The sequence below is a fragment of the Dinoponera quadriceps genome, unplaced genomic scaffold, assembly GCF_001313825.1.
Source record: "Dinoponera quadriceps isolate SergipeBrazil2010 unplaced genomic scaffold, ASM131382v1 scaffold1308, whole genome shotgun sequence".
Taxonomy (NCBI): Eukaryota; Metazoa; Arthropoda; class Insecta; order Hymenoptera; family Formicidae; genus Dinoponera; species Dinoponera quadriceps.
The window spans coordinates 38,956-62,486 of NW_014555613.1; the positions used below are offsets into that span (position 1 = coordinate 38,956).

The window sequence follows — 23,531 nt, forward strand, 5'->3', positions numbered from 1 at the left end:
AACGATCGCGAACATCATCTTCGTTTCTCTTGGAACGAATGTTAAACAAAGCCAGAACGCAATCGTTGCGAAGTGGGACCTGCTTCGAGTCAATCGGAGCAAGTGATCCTCATATCCTGTTTGGTTATCCTCGGTTACACCCATAGAGATATAAGAATAGAGGGAACAAGGGATATATGCTACCTGTAAGTGGAAGTGATAGAGGCAAAGAGAGAGATAGATGCCGAGTGCCCTATCTGTCTCTTTCTAGTCACGCGCTGGGATTGGCTGCCGCACCAACGACGATATAGCTATACATTTTTCTCCATCCAATTCAAAGAAACTGTCATTGCTAAAATGATCACTGCAAATATATGCTGTTTTCACTTCAAAATACAAAGGTAGTTGAAGTATATTCAACCATTTACGCCTTATATCTACATCCTTTGGTAGCCTATAACATTTACATATTTTTTTTAATGTAGGAAAAAATAACATATAATTATTTAAGGTTACGTATTTGTACTTTCTTACGAGTGAAAACTGCGGTTACATCCAGGATAAAACTCCGCCTTGCATTTCAAACAATGCTTCATTTTTAAGCAAATTGCGTCCAATTATTATTTTGTTAACGTTCGAATATTTAACGAATTTTAATTCTACACACATGTGCACGCATATTTACAAAACGAAATTTTAGTCTGCTTTCTCCCCTCCTGACGTCGCGTGGTCGTTTGGTGGCTTATTGTAACAACCAATCACAGCGCTCGACTAGAAAGAGACAGATAGGACACTCGGCATCTATCTCTCTCTTGACTTCTATCACTTCCACTTACAGGTAGCATATATCCCTTGTTCCCTCTATTCTTATATTTCTATGGTTACACCGGTAAGCTTATTTCTACAATAAGGGCATGCACGGTGGATGTATCCAATGTAATATCAAATCCTTCAGTCTGATTCTAAATTTCCTGAAATCAACCAATCAAATCCTCTAACACTCTGTGTTCTCACGCTTGGAATGATGTTGAGGATGCATTCTGGAGCCGTCTGAAACCAGTACCGAGAGAGAGAGAGAGAGAGAGAATTCCACGTATGTCGGATTTTGCGAATACGCAACAAAAGCGGACATCTCGCTCATTCGTCGCATCGAATGCAAATATCATAAAATGAGAACGGATATTACTGATCCTTGGCGAGGAACTGGAACAGCGATAACCGACGACGAACCAAACGATCGCTTCGAAGATTCTTTCTTGGATAAAGATTTCGATCATCAACGGCTGTCTGACTCAGAACAGTATCTGCAAAAATTATGTAAGACATATTTTAATTATAGAAAAATTGTATGTATATGAAATGAGTATGTATTAAGGCTCCTGTCTCCTTGACTGTTTGATGACGTTAGAAGCGAGAGATCATGCTTAATCATCGTATGCCTAAATATATATTACAGTATACGTGGAAATAAAAGAATGTACATAAAATGGCATTCGTGATAGATTCGGCACATTTGTAAAGATGTCTGGACACCTTTAAGTTGAATAACTAATAAATAGCTGAAAATTAATGTAACATGCAATTTACGTTTTTAATCTCTCTTTTCTCTGTTACACGTTATAATTTCACGGCTATTTATTAATTGTTCAGGAAAACATCATCCTCAAAGGATAACGTTCGGATATTTTTAAAGTGGGCTGAATCTATCACTATTTTATATACATATTCTTTTATTTCCATGTACATTGTAATATATTTTGGCATGTGATTTTTTGCTTTGATGTCATCAGACAAAATTCAAAATTACAGCTAACATTTTTGTGATATCTACTTTATAGCTGTTAATATAATAGATTCCAGATTAAAAGTTCTTCAGGGTGGTACTACAAAAAAGGATCTTGTAACGTCACTATCAGTAGCAAAAGAAGATTGTATTGCACGTTTAATCATTTCTGGAAACAATCCTCAGTCAGAAGAAGAGGCTGAGTTGGCATCAAATCCTCTGATACGACACATAGCTCCTCACTTACAGGTCAACAAGTAACATTATAGTGTCGCTATATATATATATATATGTATACACGTATATATAGTACTGAAAACTAATAATGGATTTATTTCTATAATATTGTAGGCTTTAACAGCTAGCGAATTGGTTCATCTTTTAAAAGCAGATGTACTTCAAGTAACCACAGAGGCTGAACAAGATATTACGGAAGAAACAGAAACAAATCAAACATTAACAGAGCACAAGTCAGACAATAAAAATAATTAATTTCTATCAATTTTGCATTATGTCGGTTGAAGCATTGTCTGGTAAAGTTTTCTTGCTGGTAACTGGTGCTAGTCGTGGCATTGGTCGACAAATTGCAATAACATTTGGCTCTCTATTGCAAGATGGTTCTCACATTCTGTTATTGGCAAGAGACTTAAATGCTTTACAAGAAGTAACAAAGAACATACCCTCCAAGGTTACAGTTGATACTGTTAGCATGAACCTAAGTAAATCAACCAAAGTCGAATTAGAAGGTAAATATGGATTTCTTCATCTCTTTCATCAAGACTGTGTGATTATCTATACCCAAGCTCTAGGAAGTTGTCATACAAACGTATTTTTTTCATTCTATTCTAGAAACAATATCACGTTCTCTGAAAGGAACTATTCCAAATTCATTTGACAGAGTGGTTTTAGTGCATAATGTAGGTTCATTTGGTGACATCACTAAGCTTGCAAATGAATTGACAGATTTGAGTACTTGGAGAGAACATTATGATTTAAACTTTTTCATTCCTGTTGTTCTAAACGCAGTAGTCATGAACATGTTCAATAGTACAAACATAAAGAAAGTGATTATTAATGTGACATCTTTGTTTGGCATTCGAGCAAACCATGGTTGTAGTCAATATTGTTCAGTAAAAGCAGCACGAGAGATGTTTTTCAAGGTATGTATGTATAATTTTTCTCTCTTTGATGTTTTATCTTTCTATTCGCAGTGAAACTATATTTTTCTCATGAATTATTCTTCCCTCTTTTCCCCATACAGGTCTTTGCTTTAGAAAATCCCGACGTCGATGTATTATCTTATTCACCAGGACCCGTCGATACAGATATGTTTGATAAAGCATGTAAGAGCCTAATCGATCCCAAGGCTAAGAAGAAATTTAATGAAATGCGAGCAACGAAAACTGTGTTGACTCCAGAACAAACGATTAATCGTCTTGTGCAGGTCTTGGAGAAACATAAATATAAGTCAGCCGACCACGTGGATTATTATGACGAATTGTAAATGTAACATATAATTTTTCAATAAGTAAATGTATTCTTCCGTTGATAAATATTCTTATTAAGATTATAGTATTGTTTGTAGTGATCCCATAACAAACTATAATTTCTGATATATATCTGATGTTTGTTTATTTTTATCCCTGTTATAACGCGTGTGAATAGACTTCTTACGTAAAAACTAGAAAAGGCTGGGCCAACATAAAACGTATATAGATGTATGGTATGTGCTGACACGCATGCATCGGGTATGTACGGTAGTCACGTTTGATTAGTTGAATCATGTACGGCTGCGTTCAGAAAACACAATGGTCCAGTAATTCGTAATTGGTCTAAATTAGAAATCTAACAGTAAAAAACCAATGATCACTGATCGCTCGTGTTTTCTAAACGCAGCCACTTTCACACAGCGGAATAAAATGATCGATAGTTGTATAATACAATTTCTATATTTCTATATCTTATATTTCATTCTTTTCTATTGTGCATAATGTTTAATCGCGCTATTCCTAATTCTTAATATTCAATATTTGTTCCTAATATGTTTCCGTTGTGCGCTACTACACCTATTGTAGGTCCGGACTATTGAGGTATACAGTAGGAATAAAACGCTAGTTTTTCTTTGCTGAAATGTAAAATGGCAACTTAAAGGTACAATTTCATGGTAGAGTCGGATCCAATCAGCGGACAATCCATTGACGCTCGACGCTACCATGAAATTGTACCTTAATGGGTGGTGTCGCATGACAGGTTTTTCCGCGTAACCAATGAATTGCGACGTTTGATATTTCTATTGGAACTTCTAAAAGTATAGAAAGTATGATTGGTTATACGTTGCGCGAAGAATACGTGCCATGGGACGCCGCCCTTATCAATTAATTTAGTGTTTTACGCTCTTGCCGTATGACAAATGCGATACACCTGAAGGAGTGCGTCATATACATGATTTCAAAACTATGCGAAGATAGGGCGTGTGTTTTAGATTTGCCTCAAATTCGTTAGCTCAATTGTTACTGCCTGTAAACAAAGAAATTTGTTGTTTTCATTTTTTTAAATGATATAATAAAATGAAAAGTTTATCATACATACTGCCACTCGTGACGTGCCTTGCATGGCATGGTAAGTTGAATCAAAACACTGATATTCTGTAACCGTATCAATTTGGATGAGTCAAATGCTTGTGTGTAAAAATATATCAATTGATGTTTTTCATTTATTTCGCTTCAAAATTCAACATTTTTTATTAATTTTCTATATTTCATGTATTTATACGGAAGTTACTTTTACATTGAAAAAGACAAGGAATTATAATACAATTCTGATATGTGTTTTTTTTTTGTTTTTTTCATATTTCTATATGAATTTATTCTTTCGACATACGATATAATACTTGTAAAACAAAAGTAACTATACTAATATTGGTCGCCAATAAATTGCAAAATTTCAGATGATATGAAAACATCATAAAAATGTCTAATGGTTTACACCAACCGTTTAATACATGTATCAATTTTATTCCAAATTATCTCTGTCATAGTAATGCGTGTATTAAGCAACAGTATATTGATACATCTTTGTATACCACCTTAGTAAGCTGTCGTTTACATACATTGTCGAAGATGATTTGGTAGAAAATTACTATGTAGTATATATAAACAAACTGGTGTAAACTAAATTAATAAGATCTCGCCTAAAGGATATTTTCGAGATGTTCTTTAGACTTGTCTTATATTTGAAAAAGGACCTCATTGAACAAATATGTAACAAATATATATTATTTAACAGTTGCTGCTATAGCTCAGAATATAAGTTACAATGACATTCCACTGGTCATCAGAGGATCTTGGTTTTCATGGGAAAATGGCAGAAATACCAGAACAGTATTAGATGCCAATAGCATGACTGAGCGTGGTACATTTGTAGAGTTGTTATACGAACCGAATTCCAATTATACAATTGTATTTCGTAGTAACAACTGTTACCACTGTGTAAAATTTCTTGTTAGAACAGTAAATATCCTAGAAAAACTTGAAGGTGAGTATCATCAATTTGTATTAGCTATTATATATCTAAGATTGAATATTTATTATCTTTTTATTGCAGTAAGTTGTGTGAATGTTCCTGATGGAATAAAACCTTCAGTGGGTTATGTTTGCAAAGGTTTAAGTGCAAATCAACAACTGATAACATTATTTTCGGAACATTTTTCACCCATGAATTGCAGATCATCTCTAGAAGGAGTTTGGCAGTTTACTTATCAAGTAAGATGACACATATTAATACTTGACGAACATGATGTAATAATGATGTCTGTGAGGCAGTTAGCTTTTTTAACACGTCATTAGATGTTCTTAATACATTGCTGAATATATAACACTACTAATAGACACTTGTGTTGTGCATAACGTTATTTTACATTATTTCAGAACCGATTCCGATTTACGGGCGAGTGTAATAATCCAGATGCGTATATAAAGTCTTGTCAAAGTCCAGGAAATCAATTTTTCATAACTAATCAGAAATTCAACATTACCTACAAGAAATGCGCTGAGATGAAAGGAACTTTTGATGGATGTAATATATAAAAGTTCCTTTTCTCCTCTTTTCCCTTATGAAATACATACATACATTTCTAAGATGCGTTCCTAACACGTGTTGTAGCAAAAATCTCAAGTGTTGTGTTGTTTCAGTGGTAGAGTACACTTGCTTGGGTGATTGGTTTGTGGGCAAGAATCACTTCTTCGCTGTAGCAAATACAAAGGAATCCCGGGACGATGAAAAGTACAGATGCTTCTTAAGGAATCGTGATGACGACTTGTACATCGGTGTATCTATCACTGCGGAGTGTAATACCCTTAAAACCGTTGAAAAAAGCCCTGAACGTTTAAGAATTACTCCAGTCAAGTCTGAAACAGTCGAACCAGGTTGCCGTTTACCTCAAGATATGTACGGGGATTGGATCAACACTGCTAACATTGAAGCGGACGTTACCATCAACGAAACGCACATCGTTGAGACTTGGCATCCAGATACTGGACGTTATCGGCACACGATTTACATTTGCCGCGAGCAAAGAGGTACAAGAATAATGATGGCAAGATTGGCGGTAGATGGATGGTACGTTTAAATGTATGCGATATTTACGTAAGATTAAATGGGTTTTAATGCAAAAATGCTCTACAGAGGTCTGAAAAAAGACGGACCTTCAACTATAGTGCGTTTTCTTAAAGAGAACAACTAATTTGTATATTATAATTCTCAATTATATAATTTTTCTACATTTGAGTTAACGTTTGCAGTCAAACGGATTACATATGTTTTGATTTCGTGCGACGGCACCATAACGTTATCAGATTCCGAAAAGGTCAAGCGGTGATTAAGGACGATTTTCATACAGTATGCTCCTGGGTCCAATTTACTAATGAACATGATTGGAAATACGACCTATTTTTAGGTAATTACACAGATATATGTTTAAATTGGGTGAATTATCAAAACGTTCAATTGCTTTTTATTTTGTTCGTAGCGCAAAAACCCGTCCCAATACGTTGCCCGGTAGCTGGCAAATATATGTTCAAACAGAAGGGGGATGTCCTCTTTGAGACTAGGATTCTAGGTGGCGTCACCAAGTCTCCGCGCCCGAACATTTATTGTAAACAGAATATTTCTGACTTCTCAGTCTGCAGTACTGACCAAAAAGAGATTGCCATCGACGAGACGTATTGCTTGTCAGTAGATCACCTGGGGAAACCAGTCGATATTTATAGTGAGTTTTACTTCATTTTTCTAATTAATACACACACAGCTGTATTTATTTATAACATAATTTTTATAGGTGATCCGGACTATGTGATGAAATGCATCGGATACTGGAAGGAGAACCTAAAATCATATTTAATAACGTACGACGAGTTAGATCCTATCAGCAGATATCGCTGCTGGGTGTACCAGCGGGCTGATTTGAACCGAGTACTCATGTCTCAATCCACTGGTCCATTCTGCTCACTCAATCAAGACGTTACGAGTAATAATCACGAGGAAGGCGCCTCGGTTGCCCTGGAGTTACAAGTAAAGAGAACATTTTTTTTCTTGGAACATGAATGAATAAAAGTGCAGTGGATAAAAGAAAACTATCTGCACATTTGATTTTTTTGTAAATATCATGTGAGAAAATTTAAAAATAATGTGCAAATACTTTTTCTTACCCACTGTAATTCAAGATAAAAGTTATTGGCATATAAGATAAAAGGATTGAATAAACTAACTTCTTTCTTGAAGTTAAGTTAGAAGTTAGTGGCTTATATACAATTAACTTGGCAAGTTAAAAGTAACCTAAATAAAAACTAACTAATTGAAAGTTGAATTAAAATTTAAATTAACTTATTAAAATTAAAATTTAATTATGGAAAACTATATATATATATATATATATACAAATTAAAATTTTATATATATATACATACATAATTAGAAGTTAGTGGCTTATATACAATTATATAAATATAAATATATATATATATATATATATATATATATAGAGTTTAGAGGGAGAATAGTTGGGTCAAGTTTATATATACATAGTCTCATATATTTGCAACTTCCAACTTAAGTCATTTTACCCAACCCTCGTTATTGGTACAACGACAATTTGTAGGAATACGAGCGAGAACGTGACCAATGTCCGATGCATTTCGACGATGGATCCAATCCTTGGGTTCAAGCAGAGAACTTCATTCATGTCTTCCATTTTGGAAACAGCGCTAATATAAAGAGCCATTTCTCATTCATGTTCATTATATTATTAGTATTTTGTTCTATGAACATGTAAATCATTCTATTTGTATAAGAAGCAATTTTTTTATTCTCGTAAAACTTAACTATACACACTTTAAAATGAAACAAACCGTCCCATATATTCTAAGTCACTCGCAATGGTTAGTTTAGCATTAACACTAAACGTATTCCGTCCATTTTGTAATTATGTGGTAAAATACGTGCCTTAAACTACTGATAAGATATTGTAAAAGATAGTGTGAAGATACTATTTTCAAGACCTGCTGCTCGATGATTATATCGTCAAGATATGGCTAACTAAAAATGTTATAGAAATAGTTTATCGAACTTTACAGTTCGTCACCAGATTTTATCAAAAGATCAATTTATTACAAGTCCGGAAAATTGTGAATTAAAAAATTCGATATTTTATATTACAGTTTTACTATAATATATACATATATAATATATACATTATGTTTGTATGTATTAGCATATGAATCTATTAATACGTCTTTCTAATATTTCATCTGTGCTCGAACACTCTTATCTTTGATAATATATATTTAAGTACACTGATATAGGGGTGTGTTCTATATTTATTGGAACGCCGTCCATTTAAAAATTATGGAGAATCTCGAGGAATGTAATTTTAGCATCAAAAGATCATTTATAGAATAATAAATACAATTTTGTAATGATTTATATTAAGTTTTATATATTTACCAGAATGTTTGGAGAGTAAATTATCAATTTTATATTGAAAAAAAAAACAAAGAACAAGATACTTATAACAATAAAAAAATATTTAATCTGACTTGTACCAATCATTTGATATATTTGTATGACAAAGTCATACAGATATGTCAGTAATCAGAATTAGAACTTCATCACAATAAGATTGGTAATAGAACTTTTTATAAAGATGAATGTGACATAGTCGAATTAAAATACTTAAATGCTAATATTAAATATAACTATGTAGCATAAATTAACTTATTTGCTTAAGGTGATTCACATTTAAAGACATTTCGTTCCTTCAAGCAAGTGTGTTATAACACTCATTACTCTTACAATATATAAATTATTTATACTAGTATTTTTTTATAGTACTAATACATAAGTGTTATATACAATATACAGGTTTATTTTGTCCAACTAACTTTAGGTATATCAAAGTGCTCAGTTAAACTATCTAGATGACGGTTGAATTCCTCCACGCGCTGTTTGTGCGTCTTGGAAGCTTTCTCTTTGATCCTTTCAGTTTGCTGTAAAGTAACATTAATGTTATATCACATTAAGAATACTTATAATTATTAATAATTTTAAAGTTAATACAATAAATAACTAAAATATACCTGCTATCTCAGATTCTGATAAATACCAATAGATGAAAATTACTCATAATTTGATATGCAAGCATTACTGCTTTAAATTATGAAAAAGATAAGATAATGTCTCAAATAAAGGATATCAACGTATAGTTTTTGGTAAAAAAAAAAAAGCCAAATAGAAGAGTCAATTTAACAAAAAATAGATGAGTATTGTAAAAAAAAAAAGAATACAATTGAGAATATTCAAGGGAATTGTGAGCAAAAGTTCAAAGTTCCAGGTTTTCTTTTTTTTACTCAACAAGATGTAAGAAGATGTTTAAGTATGAAAATTAATGGATAGCAAAATATAAATTCAATGTTATGAAGAGCAAGTAAACTTTGAGATGACATATATATATATTTTTTTAGACACTTATTTTTCACGCCATAACTTTGCGTTTAGCTTAGCTTACCATTTTCTCTTGCATCTTCTTGAAAGCCAGCTCAGCTTTTGTTCGTTTTACTTCCAGATTTTGAGATTTCTCCTCCTCAATAATCTTCGACACTTCTACTAGCTTCTTCTTCTCATCCTTCTTCTTTTTTCTGTAGAAGAGAAATTTCTAGTTTTTACACCAATACTCTAAATTACATAATTAGATAATTTAGAAAAAGTGGTAAAAACGTTAGCAATAAACAAAATATTTCCAATAATAAGAAGTTTGACATGTTTTGTATATAACCAATAAAATCCTAACCTCTTGCTCACTGTCTGGTCGTTTTTCAACTTCAGGGGTCCTTTTGCAGCGTGAGCATATGGATCATCCTGATCGTTTGTTGCAGGCATTGTGATTGATCAAATTAATCTTATTAATCCGATCGATTAATCTTGTACGCCACACGGTCAGACAAAACTAAACCGCTCGATTTTTCTGATGCGAAGAATTTGCAGTGTTAAACGCAACTACTATTTTCTCTTTCAATAGATGGTTCTGAAAGTCTACTTAGGGCTTTAGTATTTCATGTGTCGTATGACGAATTTGTCGGATTGGCTGTCGAATAGAGAATTCCTAGAGTGTCTAGAGAAAATATTAAGGATACTAGAGAAATTCTCTATTCGACAGCCAATCGAACAATTCGTCATACGACGCATGTAATACCAGCCTTAATAAGAGTTTGGTGAAAGTCGTTTTATATGACTAGCTGATGGTGATGAAGACGAGCTTTAAGGTCGTCTCAGCCTTAATTGAGAAACAGAAACATTTCGTATGTGTTATGTGATTGGAATGTATAATAATTGAAGTCATCGTATGATAATATCTTATATATTTCTTTCATCATGGCCAATTCATCAATTTCTTCATCTGTACATTCCTTCAACAATTCCATTAGGTATACAGAAGAACAAGAAATGGCGCTTTACGCAAACATAAAAATGGTTAGGTTAGGTTATATAAAATTTTAAATGTAACAATATTATTATTTATATGTGTGCATTACACATATCTTATCGGAATATATTTAATCTGTTACAGAACCTACAAGCTATTCAAAAACTTACTCATAATCTTAACCTGAACTTTAAAAACCTGCAAAAAGAAATGCACGTCACAGCAGCTTTACTGAATGAAATTGATACGCATGCTTCAGCGGTTAATCGAGATTGATTTATATTTCCCGGCAGTTTTATTCAACGACACGATGCAAAAGTACTTTTCAATAATACGGAAAATGTATATCAAGATTACAGGATATAATAATAAGGGAATACTTAATTGTATATATTTAATAAAGAAACCTTAGAAAATTTAGATCAGGTTGGTAATAACATGTTTTTTTTTTAATTACATTTTTTATTTACAAGGTCATTTCTGCAGAAAAATCTTTAAAGTAATAAAAATGATTAATAATTAAAAATATGGAGAAAACTAGCATATTAGGTATCATTTATAAAACTTTAGCTAGCTTATTGAAAATATCTTTTATAATATTTATAATAATCCTTGTAAAAAAAGCTTAGAAAACTCAATAGAAGAACGTAATAACAGGGAATCGGACAGTTTTGAAGTTAGCAGTTGCTATTTATGAAGTTTGGTGATTTTGTAGGATATATTTTCCTTTATATATTTGTTTTCATTGATCCTCTTAATTTTTTTCTTAAATAAGCCTTTTCCCAATAATATTCATGGTGATTGACTTTATTTCTATATCACTGTAATCCATAATAATTTAAAGATGATGAAGCTACTTATTAATAGCTTGTTCCACAGTCATTTTTTTTTCAATATGGATTTAAATAAGTTTCGAAAGTAACTATTCAGATGTTCGTTCTAAAATATTTTTCTACTGAATATGACCTTGATTTCGAGCCGTTTGTTTGCTAATCTAACATCGTTATGCTTGATTAACCATGCAACACTGTCCATGTTAAGCAAGGATAGAGATGAATACGTTTCACACAGATAGCGTGGATTATGTCTGAGGAAGATCTGACAGAATGTTAATGGTATTTCCAGGACACGCGCGGTGTTCATCGCATAAAAAGCCGTGTTATACTTGCAGCAATAGTCACGAACGGCATACATACTTGTGAAATGCGTGTTTTATTAAAATTTTTAATCAACAATGTTTATGCACTGTCTTTTTGTACTTTTAGCTGGTCTTTCCAAGTTGGGGTAAGAAGTATTTATTTTTTATATTTTATTTGTTCTTTATTTTCATGAAAAAATAAGTTTAAGATTGTCAATAAGATTATAAATATCAAGCTCCTATTTGAATAATAACGTAACGAATGTGACAAATAAGACCGACGATAAAATTATTCTTAGAAAAGAAATTGATACTGTGACTTTCCGAATAATACTGTAACTCTGTTATTATGACAGTTCACACATGTTACTCTATACCAGCATTATAGATGTATTAGATGTAATATATTAACTTGAACGTAATCAGCTCATATATATTGAAATATATACTCTATTTGTGTTTATAATATTGATAAATATATTTATTAAAAAATGATCAAACTGTGTAACTGATTGAGAAGTACATGTAATTTCTAATCGTTTATAATCGCGTCCAGTTCGCGCCGCTGTGCGTCGATATAAACAAATGAACGTAGTTATTTACCTATTGCGAGTTACTAACTTTTTATTCCACTCATTTATTCGAAATTGAATAAGGAATCGAAATATGTAAATATTTTTGTCGTAACTGATTGCGAAGTGCATGTAATTTCTAATCGTTTATAACTTTTATGTTGTCGTTTTCGGGCCGAAAGTGCGATCTTCCTCTGCGAATTAACGCGTCCGATGAGAACGTCGAATGTGGGCCTCGTCTCGTCTCGCGCGGCGAGTGCCGTCGCGGTAAATAAACAAGTGCGGAAAGTACGTCGGTCGGGAGTGTCGGACAAGTGTCGTACGTTCGTCATGTTCTTCACCGATAAGGATTATTTCGCGTGAGGGCCGTCATCGGGAATGTCAACACAGCGCAGCGTTTTGATCGGGTCGCAGCAACGGAGAATTCAAATCCGGCCGTCGTGAAAAAGGTTTGTCATTACCGACGTATTAATACGGCGGAGGCCGAAACAGATGGCGCCTCCGCATGTCTTCGGTATGTTGAATCTAGCGTACTGTTCTTGAATTTATGTGAAAAATCAAGCAACCAGGGTCCCATGCTTACTTGAATCTATCCAAAAATTGAAATCCTTGAACCTCACTCTGCCTACGCGATGCACAATAAAGAAAAATTTACCGTCCTCCGGATACGGACCCTGGTAACTTACCGATCTTCGGAACTTCTCGACCTCGGAGACTTACTCCTAGGAACTTTTACCAACCCTGGTAATTTACTGACTCTCAGAAACTTAAACTATCAACTATTGATCAGTTGTTATTGTGCTTTCCACTCTTACCGACAAAAACTGACAAATTGAAGTTCTAACATTGAACGGCAGTGTCGTTCTCTCATATTGACATTTCTGGAGCTTCCTAATTTGTTTTGGAAGCTGTGTCTGAGATTGAAACTATTTCGCAAAAATCGTGAAAAATACCAAACTATCTTCAAGCTAGACACGTGTAATATATTTATAATCGACGTATGTCTTTTGTTTTATGATCTAGTAAAATGTACATTTCTTCCGCGTTCCTTTCGGAAATGCATCCAACAGTCATCGTTCGTAACATAGGTTAAAGTTCAAACGACGAATAGAATGTTACTTAAGGACTAACAGAACGTTATTTAAGGAAACAGTTATGCGCAGCAACGGTATCTTGGATGTTAAAATATTTGGATGTTGAAATAGAAGTATGTTGCCTTATACATTCTTGTACTATAGTCTAAGTATGAAAATTCAACTTTCAATAAAGAAAGAAAGATAAAATAAATTATATATTTCTCTTTAAAAATATTTCCGACAGTGTCGCTTCAATAGTAGAGACGTTAATTTTGTTATGTAATAATAAAACAAAAAGACAGGTGAATTGGAGCAAACGTATTTGGATTCGTTATTAGTTACTTTTTTCATCGATGTTACCGGAAATGCACTCCATATTACATACAATTTGTTTAATTTGGCGCAACTCAAATAAGCGTTGAACATAATGACTTTTTTCAACCTTCCGACGATTGTGAATAAAGTGTGCAAATGAAACGAATAACTCGCATCTTTGTACTTGCCAGTGGAGAAACAATGATTGTATACCATTTCCGCAATAAGAAGTTCTTTTTTCTTCAAGAATGAAAAACACATTGCGACATTATATTTTGATTTATGGAAATAATACGACTTTTCAGCACTCTTTATTTTTTATGCACACGTATACTAACATTTATACTATCAAGTAATATTATTTTTAATATCTATTCCCTGTTTTTATACATATTGAGTAGAAACTAACACAAGTCTGCACTAATTAATTTGATAGATAAACAACATAAAAATATAACTCGGTTGTCGGTTAAGTATCACGAGTTCTTCTCGTGTACAATCGAGATCAATATTGTGCTGTAGACTTAAGTTATTTATTACGTTAAGTTCTCTTATCGATTCGTATAATACCTTTGGCTTCTTCTATCCGTTTATTATTTTCTCTACAAACACGTGTGTAAGCGCCAATCTTACGACTGTATAATAATACATTTCTTTATAATTTTCTCTTGTTTCGAAGCTAAATTCTAATACTGTAACTTATTCGGCGGAATGTAGTATTTCTTGGTCGGACGATATATTAAAATTCTTCGTAAATGCATACGAAGTCGACGCTTAGTACACATCGCTTATGTCACTAATTGACACTAGCTAATATTAATAATATCTCATTGTTTAACGAGACTCCTCTCGTACATCACATACACGAAACAATTCGAGACGAAAGCTCATTCGCATCGTATTACATCGGATCCAACGACGCGTCACCTTCACCGCATATTTCACCTTAATACTATAACCAAGTAAGTCCGAATATTAAAAAACTTCGACTATTACGTGTAACTGCTAAATGCGTATGAAAAATAGTATTACTTTCTCTTTGCTGAGACTGGACGAGTCGTATTTCAGCAACTTCGAGCTTGCGAGTCCTCTCGCGTGAGGATATTGTTGAAAACGTAGATTCCCTTAGTTAATATTAAGGTGATTGCTGTAAGAATTATTTTATACGGATAGTTTGTAGAAACGTGAATCGCTGAAGATGCGATAGCTTCTGTTCAATGTCTTCTCTTCAAGAGACGATTAACCGATCGCGCACGGTTGGTTCTATCGAATTTCGTTGGTGTCTCAGTGACTCATCGTTGCCGTTCGGATATGCCGATAAAATAATAGTAGTTTCTTGTTCCTTAATAGGGGTGTTCGTTCTAACGTCTGCCATGATAGGGAGATGCATGATGCTTCGTTGTTCTCGACGAGATTCGCTCAAGTACTTCCTCGAGCTGACGAGCGAGAAACTTTGCCCGCGACCGCGAGAACTCAGATCCGACGACCGTCGTTGTCGTCTCCGCAATTTCTTCACGGCGCAGCACAACAGGTATCTGATGCAAATTCCGAAGTTGCTTGTGAACATAATTAGCATAGATACATCGATATATCGATGGAAATTGATTTATTGAGTTAGGTTAGCGTTCAAGAAGTCATTTTCGACGAGATTCACTCTTAAAGTTCAAGAGATGAGGATAATTTGATTCTCAGAGCATTTGAGAAAAACGAAAAATAACGTGTCTCCGAAGTCTTGACAGGCCTTGATTAAATGTTTCTCCAAACTTAAAATATTTCTTTCACGTGACATTAAGCTAGGGAATATAATTAAATTTTTTAATGCATAAGAACTCGATTAAAAATTCCCGTCTCGAGATTCATTGTCCCCTTTACGGAGCATTTAAATTCCAGTAAATATTTCTGCTCTTCTTATGCAGGAGGCATTCTTGGGATATAACGCGCGCCAAGTTGTTTCGATCTAATTTTTGCGATCGCAATATATTTTTCACACATTGAGCAACGCGTTAGCGACGGTTAAATTTTAAAAACCAAAAGAATGCAAAGATTATCGTGGTGTTTTTAATTTTTTTGCAGAATCATTTTCAAATTTAGTGATAAAATATATTGAGGAATTATTAAAGGTTATGTCTCTGGAGAGAGAAATGAAGAGAGATATTTCTCTCCATAGTACATCATTGTTCTGAACTATTATCGCTCGCGTCGCTGCTATAATATACTTAAAACATTAAGCTCACCTGTCAAAGTACTTCCTGAAAGTACCACTCACGCAATAGAGAGCGATGGGGTTGATGCAGCTGTTGGTGAACGCGAGGCAGAAACCCAAGATACGGAAATAGTGCCAGAAAGCGTTGTAGTCTTCCTCCGCGGTCGGATTAATGTAAAACCATAGCATGAAGACGTGTTGCGGGAAGAAACAAATGGCGAATATAATGACGAAGGCCATTACCATCTTCGCTACTTTCTTACGGGCTAGCACTTGCTTTACCTGAAATGAAACGTGCGTGGGCGCGCGAAGAGAAGTTCGTAGTGTTTACTGTGCGAGTCAACTCAGGGTTGCAATCATTTCATAAATCTTCGACCGAGATCTCGTGCACCGATAATGAGAGAAAATCTCGAGGAAATGGAAAGTAAGGCTTCGACAAGAGAAGCTTTTTTCCTCTATTGGCTCTTACACGTTACTGTTAAGATGGTTAAATTTATTTTCTCGGGAATCTTTTAAAATCTTATCAATCGCATATTAATCGGAACATTATCTACACGCATGTAAAATTAAAAAAAGAGATTAACCATACCAAAGCTGAGATAATGATATGTAAAATAGACAATTTCTTACAGTTGTGTGATAGCCAGAGAGATAACAATTACTCCAGACGTCTTACCTGGCCTTGCATCTCACCAGGTATATTTTTCGTACTGTGCATGAGGTGCCTAGCCATCAGCATATAAAAAACGGCGATGATGCCGAGAGGTATCATGTAGTAGATGAAAAAACGACATATCAGTATCGCTTTCGGGTAGTTCGGTCCAAATTCCTCGGGAAACGGATAGCACACCTTCAGTTGTACAATATCAAAATCGTTAGAGAGACGTTATTATAATGTTCCATTACGTGAGCAGGAACATCGTTCGCTTGGATAATCTCGCCGTAATACTGGCCGAATTCACGAGTAGTTATACATGCTCGGTCTAAAACAGGAATCTTTGTGAGCACGATGAAGGAACTTACACTAAAGCTCACATTTCGGTTGACCCTGAAGACTCTGATATACGAGAAGGAAGCCGGGATAGCGCACACTATAGCCAAGATCCAGATCAACACAGCGACGATCACGGTGAAGTGCGTAGCTCGTCTACCGCTACCTTGAACAAGTAAGCAAGTAATTTATGATAATTTAATTAGTCAGTAAATTAATTTTTTTTTAGAATCTTTTCAAATTTTCAAATTAATTTTAAAAAAAGCTAAATGTTAATCGATTTACATGTATGCGAAGACGAAGAAGAATGGCCGTACCAAAGTTGCGATAATTATAGTCAAAGTTAGCACTATTTACATATATTGAAAACGATTTGCGATATTATTTTTTTAATTCTAACCACCAGACTACTTTTACAGTTTAATGAAAAACAAAAATACGGTCAAAAGGACTTGTAGAAATATTGTAAAAATTTACAAAATCGTTGACTATCTAATTCAGAAGAAATTGACATATAAATGTATAATATATAATTTCTGTTAGTTGAAGTATATGTAGCTGACCTGTAAAGATTCGGCAAATATTGCACACGCTTTTTTTTTTCCTTAGTGCTTCTTTATTAGGCATCTTTTTAAAGATATAATGATTAAGTAACTTGAAATATTTATAATCAGTACGTAAAAATAAGAACAATACAGAAAAATACGGTAAAATCTGACGTCACGATTATTTTCTTTAGTAACGCATTCCTGTGCATCTATCGAGAGTATAGTCAGTCACGAAAAGGTTGCAACATTTTTTTTCGATAAGTTTCGCAACGCATGTCATATCTAATAGGAAAATATGTTTCTTGAGGATTATTAAGAAACAAATTTTCTTATTGGGACAATATGTTCAAAATTTATTAAAAAAAGAGCGTGACAACCATTTTTTAACTGACTATATGCATAATATATTAACAAATATATGCCTCAAACCAGCTCTACACAATGTGTGAGATATAGGCGAACGTAAGCAAACGTTGGAAATTATATTAATTACGTATGTTGGACGAATGTAACATATGTGATAATGTAACCAATGTAATATAATATATCATGATAAACATAAATAACATAACATATGTGATCAATACAATTTTTGACGTTTGTCTACATTTGCCACATTGTGTAGAGCCGGCTTAACGCGAACAGTTCCAGTCGAAAATAAATCAAAGCGCGGAAAACGATTATTTTTTTATAATTTTTTCAACATTACATAATGATTGATATTTGATTGATATTCTCCTGCTATAGTATCGAAGCTGTATATTGTAAGCAATATTTGTAAACATTTAGCGCGCGCACACACACATACACGTACACGATCTTCTTCATATCATAATAATCACAACCCTTTCTAATAGTAATGTCACGGACCTTCATCGTTGTTCTTCAACGTTAACTTTTATGCATCGCAACTCGAATAAACGGGAATTTTCTGGAGCTCGTTTAAAATGCACTCGCACATGTTTTAATTATTGAAAAAGGTTATCGTTATTCCGATCGTCGTTATATCTTCTATGGAGAAAGGAAACTCCCGCTCGCAATTTTTGCAGCTTCATTTGACTTTTATTTCCCGTTTCGCGCGGCTGCTTCCTGTGCGAGTCGAAGTAGTGAACTCGTAGAATACCTGTGACGTGTAATTTCCGCATGGGATCCACAATGGCGAAAAATCTGTCTGCCGAGAGAGCAGTTAACGTGAAAACGGAAACTCCGATGGAAATGTCCTTTACGCACTCGCCGAGTTTGCATAGTAAGAGCCCGAAAGGCCAGGAATCCAAAATGTAGACGATAGCGGTGAAGGGGACGCTTATTACTATCAGCTGCAAAATAGAATGAAAAACCACGTGGTCAGTCGGAAGGAAAAAGAAAATTATAATTGAAGGGATATAATTGCATAATTGCACATGATACTAGTTGACGTTTTCGGTTATTGCAATTGAAAAGACGTCAAGGCTCATCGTTTACACTCAGTTTGTAGCGTTAACATCTACTGAAACCTGCGGTCGAAATTCGCGCGCGGATAACTCGCTCAGCAATGTTATTATATTCGCACGAGCGGAGAGTCGATCGCATCCATCAATTTCTCCCTAAAATATCTTCCCGTTAAAAGACAGCGAATACCCGTCGTGTAGTTCGTAAAACATATCGCCACACGCAGCACGTGTCACATCGTATGAGAATATAAGCAATTTGTATGAAACGAGAAAAGAGCAATAAGTCTGAAGAGATGAGCGAGGATTGAGGGTACATCGAGAAGCTGTCACTTGAAATTTCAGGAATGATATACGAGACAGTTAATATTAGAGGCCAAGAACCTTGTATGCCGTGTTTAGCATTGTGGTTTTGGTATGCACGACGCTGCAGAGAGAAACGTGCAACGAACGTCCGTCTGCATTATATAGGATTTACCGCGAAACGGTGAAGCGAGTATCAACGGACTTACTGCTACTGTATTACACGCCGACGTTACGCCGAAACCGATCGATTTGGCTCTCCTACGTGTAACAAAACGCGCTAAGAATAACCGAAAACAACAGTTTGCGAAATGCGTTTGCAAAGAGTGATTTACGATGTATCCTGAACTAATGACAAATTACTCTATTGTACTCGTTAAAGTAACGTGTCACTCGGCAATGCGAACATTTTCGCACCTTTTCACGGGTGAAGCCAATAAATCGATCGCGCTCTTGAACCTAATAGAACGCGCAAAAACTTTAGGCGATCCACCGATCAGAATGCATTTACATTGAAAAAGATGTATCGCGTGGCATCGAGAAGCATTTTGCGAGGATGAGGATGAAGCGCGACAATAAGCTATTCGTCAAAAGTTTAGAAAGCGACGTCGTGACAAAACTTCCTAACATTTTATTTGTCTCTATGATAAATGAGCTAAACATGATGGATGCAATGTTATTCGTTCTCTGAATATTCTCAGACGCGTGTTTTTAATTTGTTTTATATCGCTATTTCCCGCCACTTTTCAAAAAAGTATTTGCATGCGTGTCAGAAATTTTACGATATCGTCGTCTACGCAAACATGAATTATTATGCTTTAATATATTAACGTTAAGCTCTCGATTGTATTCGAAATCTCGCATTTCGACAAATGGCTGTGGCCATTCTATGCAATTATACTTCATCCATTTATCAGTGATTTTCCTATCCCCGCATTCTCCTTTCCGCGATATTGAATTCACATGTGAAACGATGACTTGTTTGCTCGATGTTTAATTCACAAAAATACCGATGTAAGAAGCGATAACGCAAGCAACGGTGAACACGCGAAAAAAACAAACAAACATTTACTAAAACACTGTCCTCTTTGACAGACGCGTTCGCGTGGTTGCACAAATAGAGGAAAAGTACTAAAACCGCAATATCATTTTATTTTTAGACTTTGAAGCCCCGTTGAAGGCGTAAAATAAAAATTTATGTCCATGATTGCAAACCAGCGACGTTGCTTTACCAAAATATTACATATTTACTCACAAATAACTATTTTGTAAGATGTTTGAAGATTGACGCTTTTAGAAACTAGGCCCCAAAACCGACATACCTATGATACCTATAGAAAATTATTAAAATAAAAGCATTGAAATTACATTATTTTTACATTTGTACGCATTTGCAAACAGAAACTGCTACTTCTGTTCCACTTATTGTACAAAGTAAACGAAATTCAAGTTCTGTCCGTTACAGTTCGCTATTTTACAATCGAGAAAAATGGGTATGCCGGTTGTTCATACTTATGTCAGTTTTGACGTTTTCTTTCTATTTATCGGAATCTCAAACATTGGCGAGCTCAATTGACGGAGAGAAGCGATGCTAACGTAAAGACGAAACAAGCTATGTTATGTCGGATTTTCGGTAAAATGAGTCCAAACATTACGTGCCAATAAATCCCCGAGCGCCAGCGACAGAACGTACGTGTTGGGTACGTTCCTCATATTGGCGTGTCGCAGGATCGTGAGGGCGAGTACGCCGTTCCCGGTGAGACCGATCACCATGATCAGGAGTAAAACGATCGGCACGATGTACGTCTCAGGCCGATCACTGTAAGGTATGTATTCCTCCTCCTTATCGTTGGCCTCTCTCGTTACGACGTCGCCGATTACGTCGTTACTAAAGTTGGCTGTCGTGTAATTTGACGTTACTGCCGACAGTGTCGTCCGTGCTGTCACCATCAATACCGTGAACGAGGAGGACGGTGGGACACTCGTCGCGTATGGCCAGGACATGATCGACCGTCCCGATTCGAGAGTTCTTCTCGAGATATGCTTTTTCGTCCGTTAACGAAAATATGACTCTCTTTGCATTTTGATCCCCTTCCTCCTGTCGTCCCAGTTACAAAGCCTCCCGGCGACAGTTACACGCGGCAGCTGTAAAATAAAGAGGAGTGTTAGAATAACTTTTATAAAGAAAGCCCGAAAACAGGTTTGCTTAACACCGGGCGCATATCTCGCCGGGCGCTGACACGAAAAAAAAGTCTGTTCTTGCAGCGCAAACACATTCGAGATGATATTCGAGAAATAATGCCACCGATACCGCGAATAAGCTTCAACGCGTTCGCTACCCTGCTCTTTGGGTAGTTGATTCGTAAATTAATTTTTTTGAAACCTTTTTAAATTTAAATAGCATGTTAATAGAGACAACATCTATATAATGCAAAATTAGAAAAAAATTGACTATATCGAAGCTGAGGTAATTGAAATCAAAGTTAGCATCACTATTTACACAATTTTTATGTATCACAGGTATGAAAATCTTCAGATATCACGTTTTTAATGCTAGCGATCAAACTCTTACGGTTATAATGAAAAATGAGAAGACGATAAAGAGATGTGCAGAAATATTATTAAAAGATTTTCAAGATCTTTGACCATCTAGTTTTTTAGAAATTGACATATAAAGTTACAATTTCTGATAGCGATTGAAATATATGCTAACCTGTAAAGATTTGGCAATATCATACGCGCTATATTTCCCTTTGTATCTCTTTGTATCTCTTGGTTAGACATTTTTTTAAAGATAGAATGTTTACATAATTTTAAAGATCTATCTAATCAGTACGTAAAAATGTGAAAAGTACGGAAAATGCGAAAAATCCAAAGTCAGTTAAGTATTAATTATAATATGTGAACAACAAAAAGGTTTTATTAAGAGTAATAATTGCCATTTGTTACATTATTTTGTTAAATGTACAAATTATTTTGCCATAAGAATTGAGTGCTAACAACTAGTAAATGTAGAAAAACACTATTTTGCTCTAACAGCAAACTAACATGTTCTAAAAGGAGGTAAATCCACTCGGCAGAATGTTTTCTATTCTGACAACAAAACTATTTTTCCACAATTACAAATAATTACAAATAATTCGTTAATTTAATTATGCCAAAATTTAAATTGAATTTAATTTTGTCGCTGTCGCAACGAATATATAATAGCAACGATGGCTTCACTACACAATATTATTTTTCTCCATGTGAGAGATTGATTCGTCACTGGTATGTGCGACGTTGGCAGCTAACGTGTTAAATATTAAACGTTCGAAATTTGCAAAAAATATGTTAAAGTGATATTCTAAACGAATTATAAGCGCCTAAAATGATGAAAGTTGCAATAAACTCGCGTAATGCCACACTTCATCGTTGCTATAATACGTTGCGTTTGCGGGAAGTGTTAATGTAACACCGTGTATGCACTAGCTAACGCAGTATTTATCCGTGAACCAGATACGCACTCTAAATTATGATTATATTCAAACATGTCAAATCAGTGGTCAGTAAATAATCTCGATTATCGGTGAATTACAGTTCGGACATTTGCAACGAAATGTTCTACCGCCGATGCGTTTATCACGTACACCAAATAATCGTGACTAAGTGTTGTTCTGAAAATTACAATAGATTTGCACTTTATCCCGCAATTTGTTGTGCAGCTTCAAATGTTAAATGAACATCGCGCGAATCGCCGAATGTCGCGACGCATGGGCGCAATCTTCCATCGATATCTCGTTAGCCGTTAATCGAAACGTTTTACGCGACGACACAGAGAAATAGCACCGACACTGTGCGCAGCGGCATCAGTCAAGTAATAATACGTGTGTGTCTGCACGTCCGTCGTGCACATCCGCGATAACGATTGACGAACTGCCGAACCTTTTGCACTTTCGACACATCGCGATTTCCGATGAAAGGAAATCGAATCGATTGTTATGTAAAATTGGATTAGGAAACGTATAACAGTTTTTCGGTATTCTTTGAAAGAGAGAAGATGGAAGAAGAAAATAATTAAGTTACACGCGAGAAACTATCACTCATTATAGATGAGATTACAATATGTGAAATGTATCGAAAACTTTCCGATCATGGAGTTAATAAATCACGCCCTGTACACCCTCCCGCTTCGAAAACTTTAGCTGACCGCAAGCCATCGCGCCCTCGCAAATTTTTCCTC

The 23,531-nt window shown here is 34.9% G+C and overlaps 5 protein-coding genes across 5 annotated transcripts; 3 read left to right on the plus strand and 2 right to left on the minus strand.

Annotated features, from left to right (window-relative positions):
- The first annotated feature begins 863 nt into the window (after nucleotides 1-863).
- LOC106744826 lies at nucleotides 864-2,275 on the plus strand. Its single transcript, XM_014619871.1, has 3 exons — nucleotides 864-1,296; nucleotides 1,833-2,011; nucleotides 2,114-2,275. The coding sequence occupies exons 1-3, from the start codon at nucleotides 1,149-1,151 to the stop codon at nucleotides 2,252-2,254; spliced, it is 468 nt and encodes a 155-aa protein (XP_014475357.1). The 5' UTR covers nucleotides 864-1,148; the 3' UTR covers nucleotides 2,255-2,275.
- On the plus strand, nucleotides 2,257-3,332 carry LOC106744825 (sepiapterin reductase). The gene is made up of 3 exons (XM_014619869.1): nucleotides 2,257-2,508; nucleotides 2,612-2,922; nucleotides 3,024-3,332. The coding sequence occupies exons 1-3, from the start codon at nucleotides 2,274-2,276 to the stop codon at nucleotides 3,264-3,266; spliced, it is 789 nt and encodes a 262-aa protein (XP_014475355.1). The 5' UTR covers nucleotides 2,257-2,273; the 3' UTR covers nucleotides 3,267-3,332.
- Nucleotides 3,333-4,066: 734 nt separating this feature from the next.
- Nucleotides 4,067-8,614, plus strand: LOC106744823. The gene is made up of 9 exons (XM_014619867.1): nucleotides 4,067-4,381; nucleotides 5,048-5,296; nucleotides 5,366-5,523; nucleotides 5,689-5,836; nucleotides 5,953-6,379; nucleotides 6,562-6,716; nucleotides 6,789-7,028; nucleotides 7,098-7,330; nucleotides 7,917-8,614. Exons 1-9 carry the CDS (start codon nucleotides 4,330-4,332, stop codon nucleotides 8,088-8,090), a joined length of 1,836 nt encoding a protein of 611 aa, XP_014475353.1. The 5' UTR covers nucleotides 4,067-4,329; the 3' UTR covers nucleotides 8,091-8,614.
- Nucleotides 8,615-8,824: 210 nt separating this feature from the next.
- Nucleotides 8,825-10,320, minus strand: LOC106744831 (protein FAM32A). The gene is made up of 3 exons (XM_014619877.1): nucleotides 10,104-10,320; nucleotides 9,822-9,951; nucleotides 8,825-9,303 (listed from the first exon to the last, which is right to left on the minus strand). The coding sequence occupies exons 1-3, from the start codon at nucleotides 10,190-10,192 to the stop codon at nucleotides 9,181-9,183; spliced, it is 342 nt and encodes a 113-aa protein (XP_014475363.1). The 5' UTR covers nucleotides 10,193-10,320; the 3' UTR covers nucleotides 8,825-9,180.
- A 4,033-nt stretch (nucleotides 10,321-14,353) lies between these two features.
- On the minus strand, nucleotides 14,354-21,313 carry LOC106744795 (gastrin-releasing peptide receptor-like). The gene is made up of 6 exons (XM_014619833.1): nucleotides 20,969-21,313; nucleotides 18,703-18,895; nucleotides 17,064-17,197; nucleotides 16,717-16,890; nucleotides 16,072-16,322; nucleotides 14,354-15,372 (listed from the first exon to the last, which is right to left on the minus strand). Exons 1-6 carry the CDS (start codon nucleotides 21,311-21,313, stop codon nucleotides 15,066-15,068), a joined length of 1,404 nt encoding a protein of 467 aa, XP_014475319.1. The 3' UTR covers nucleotides 14,354-15,065.
- Between the last annotated feature and the right edge of the window lie 2,218 nt (nucleotides 21,314-23,531).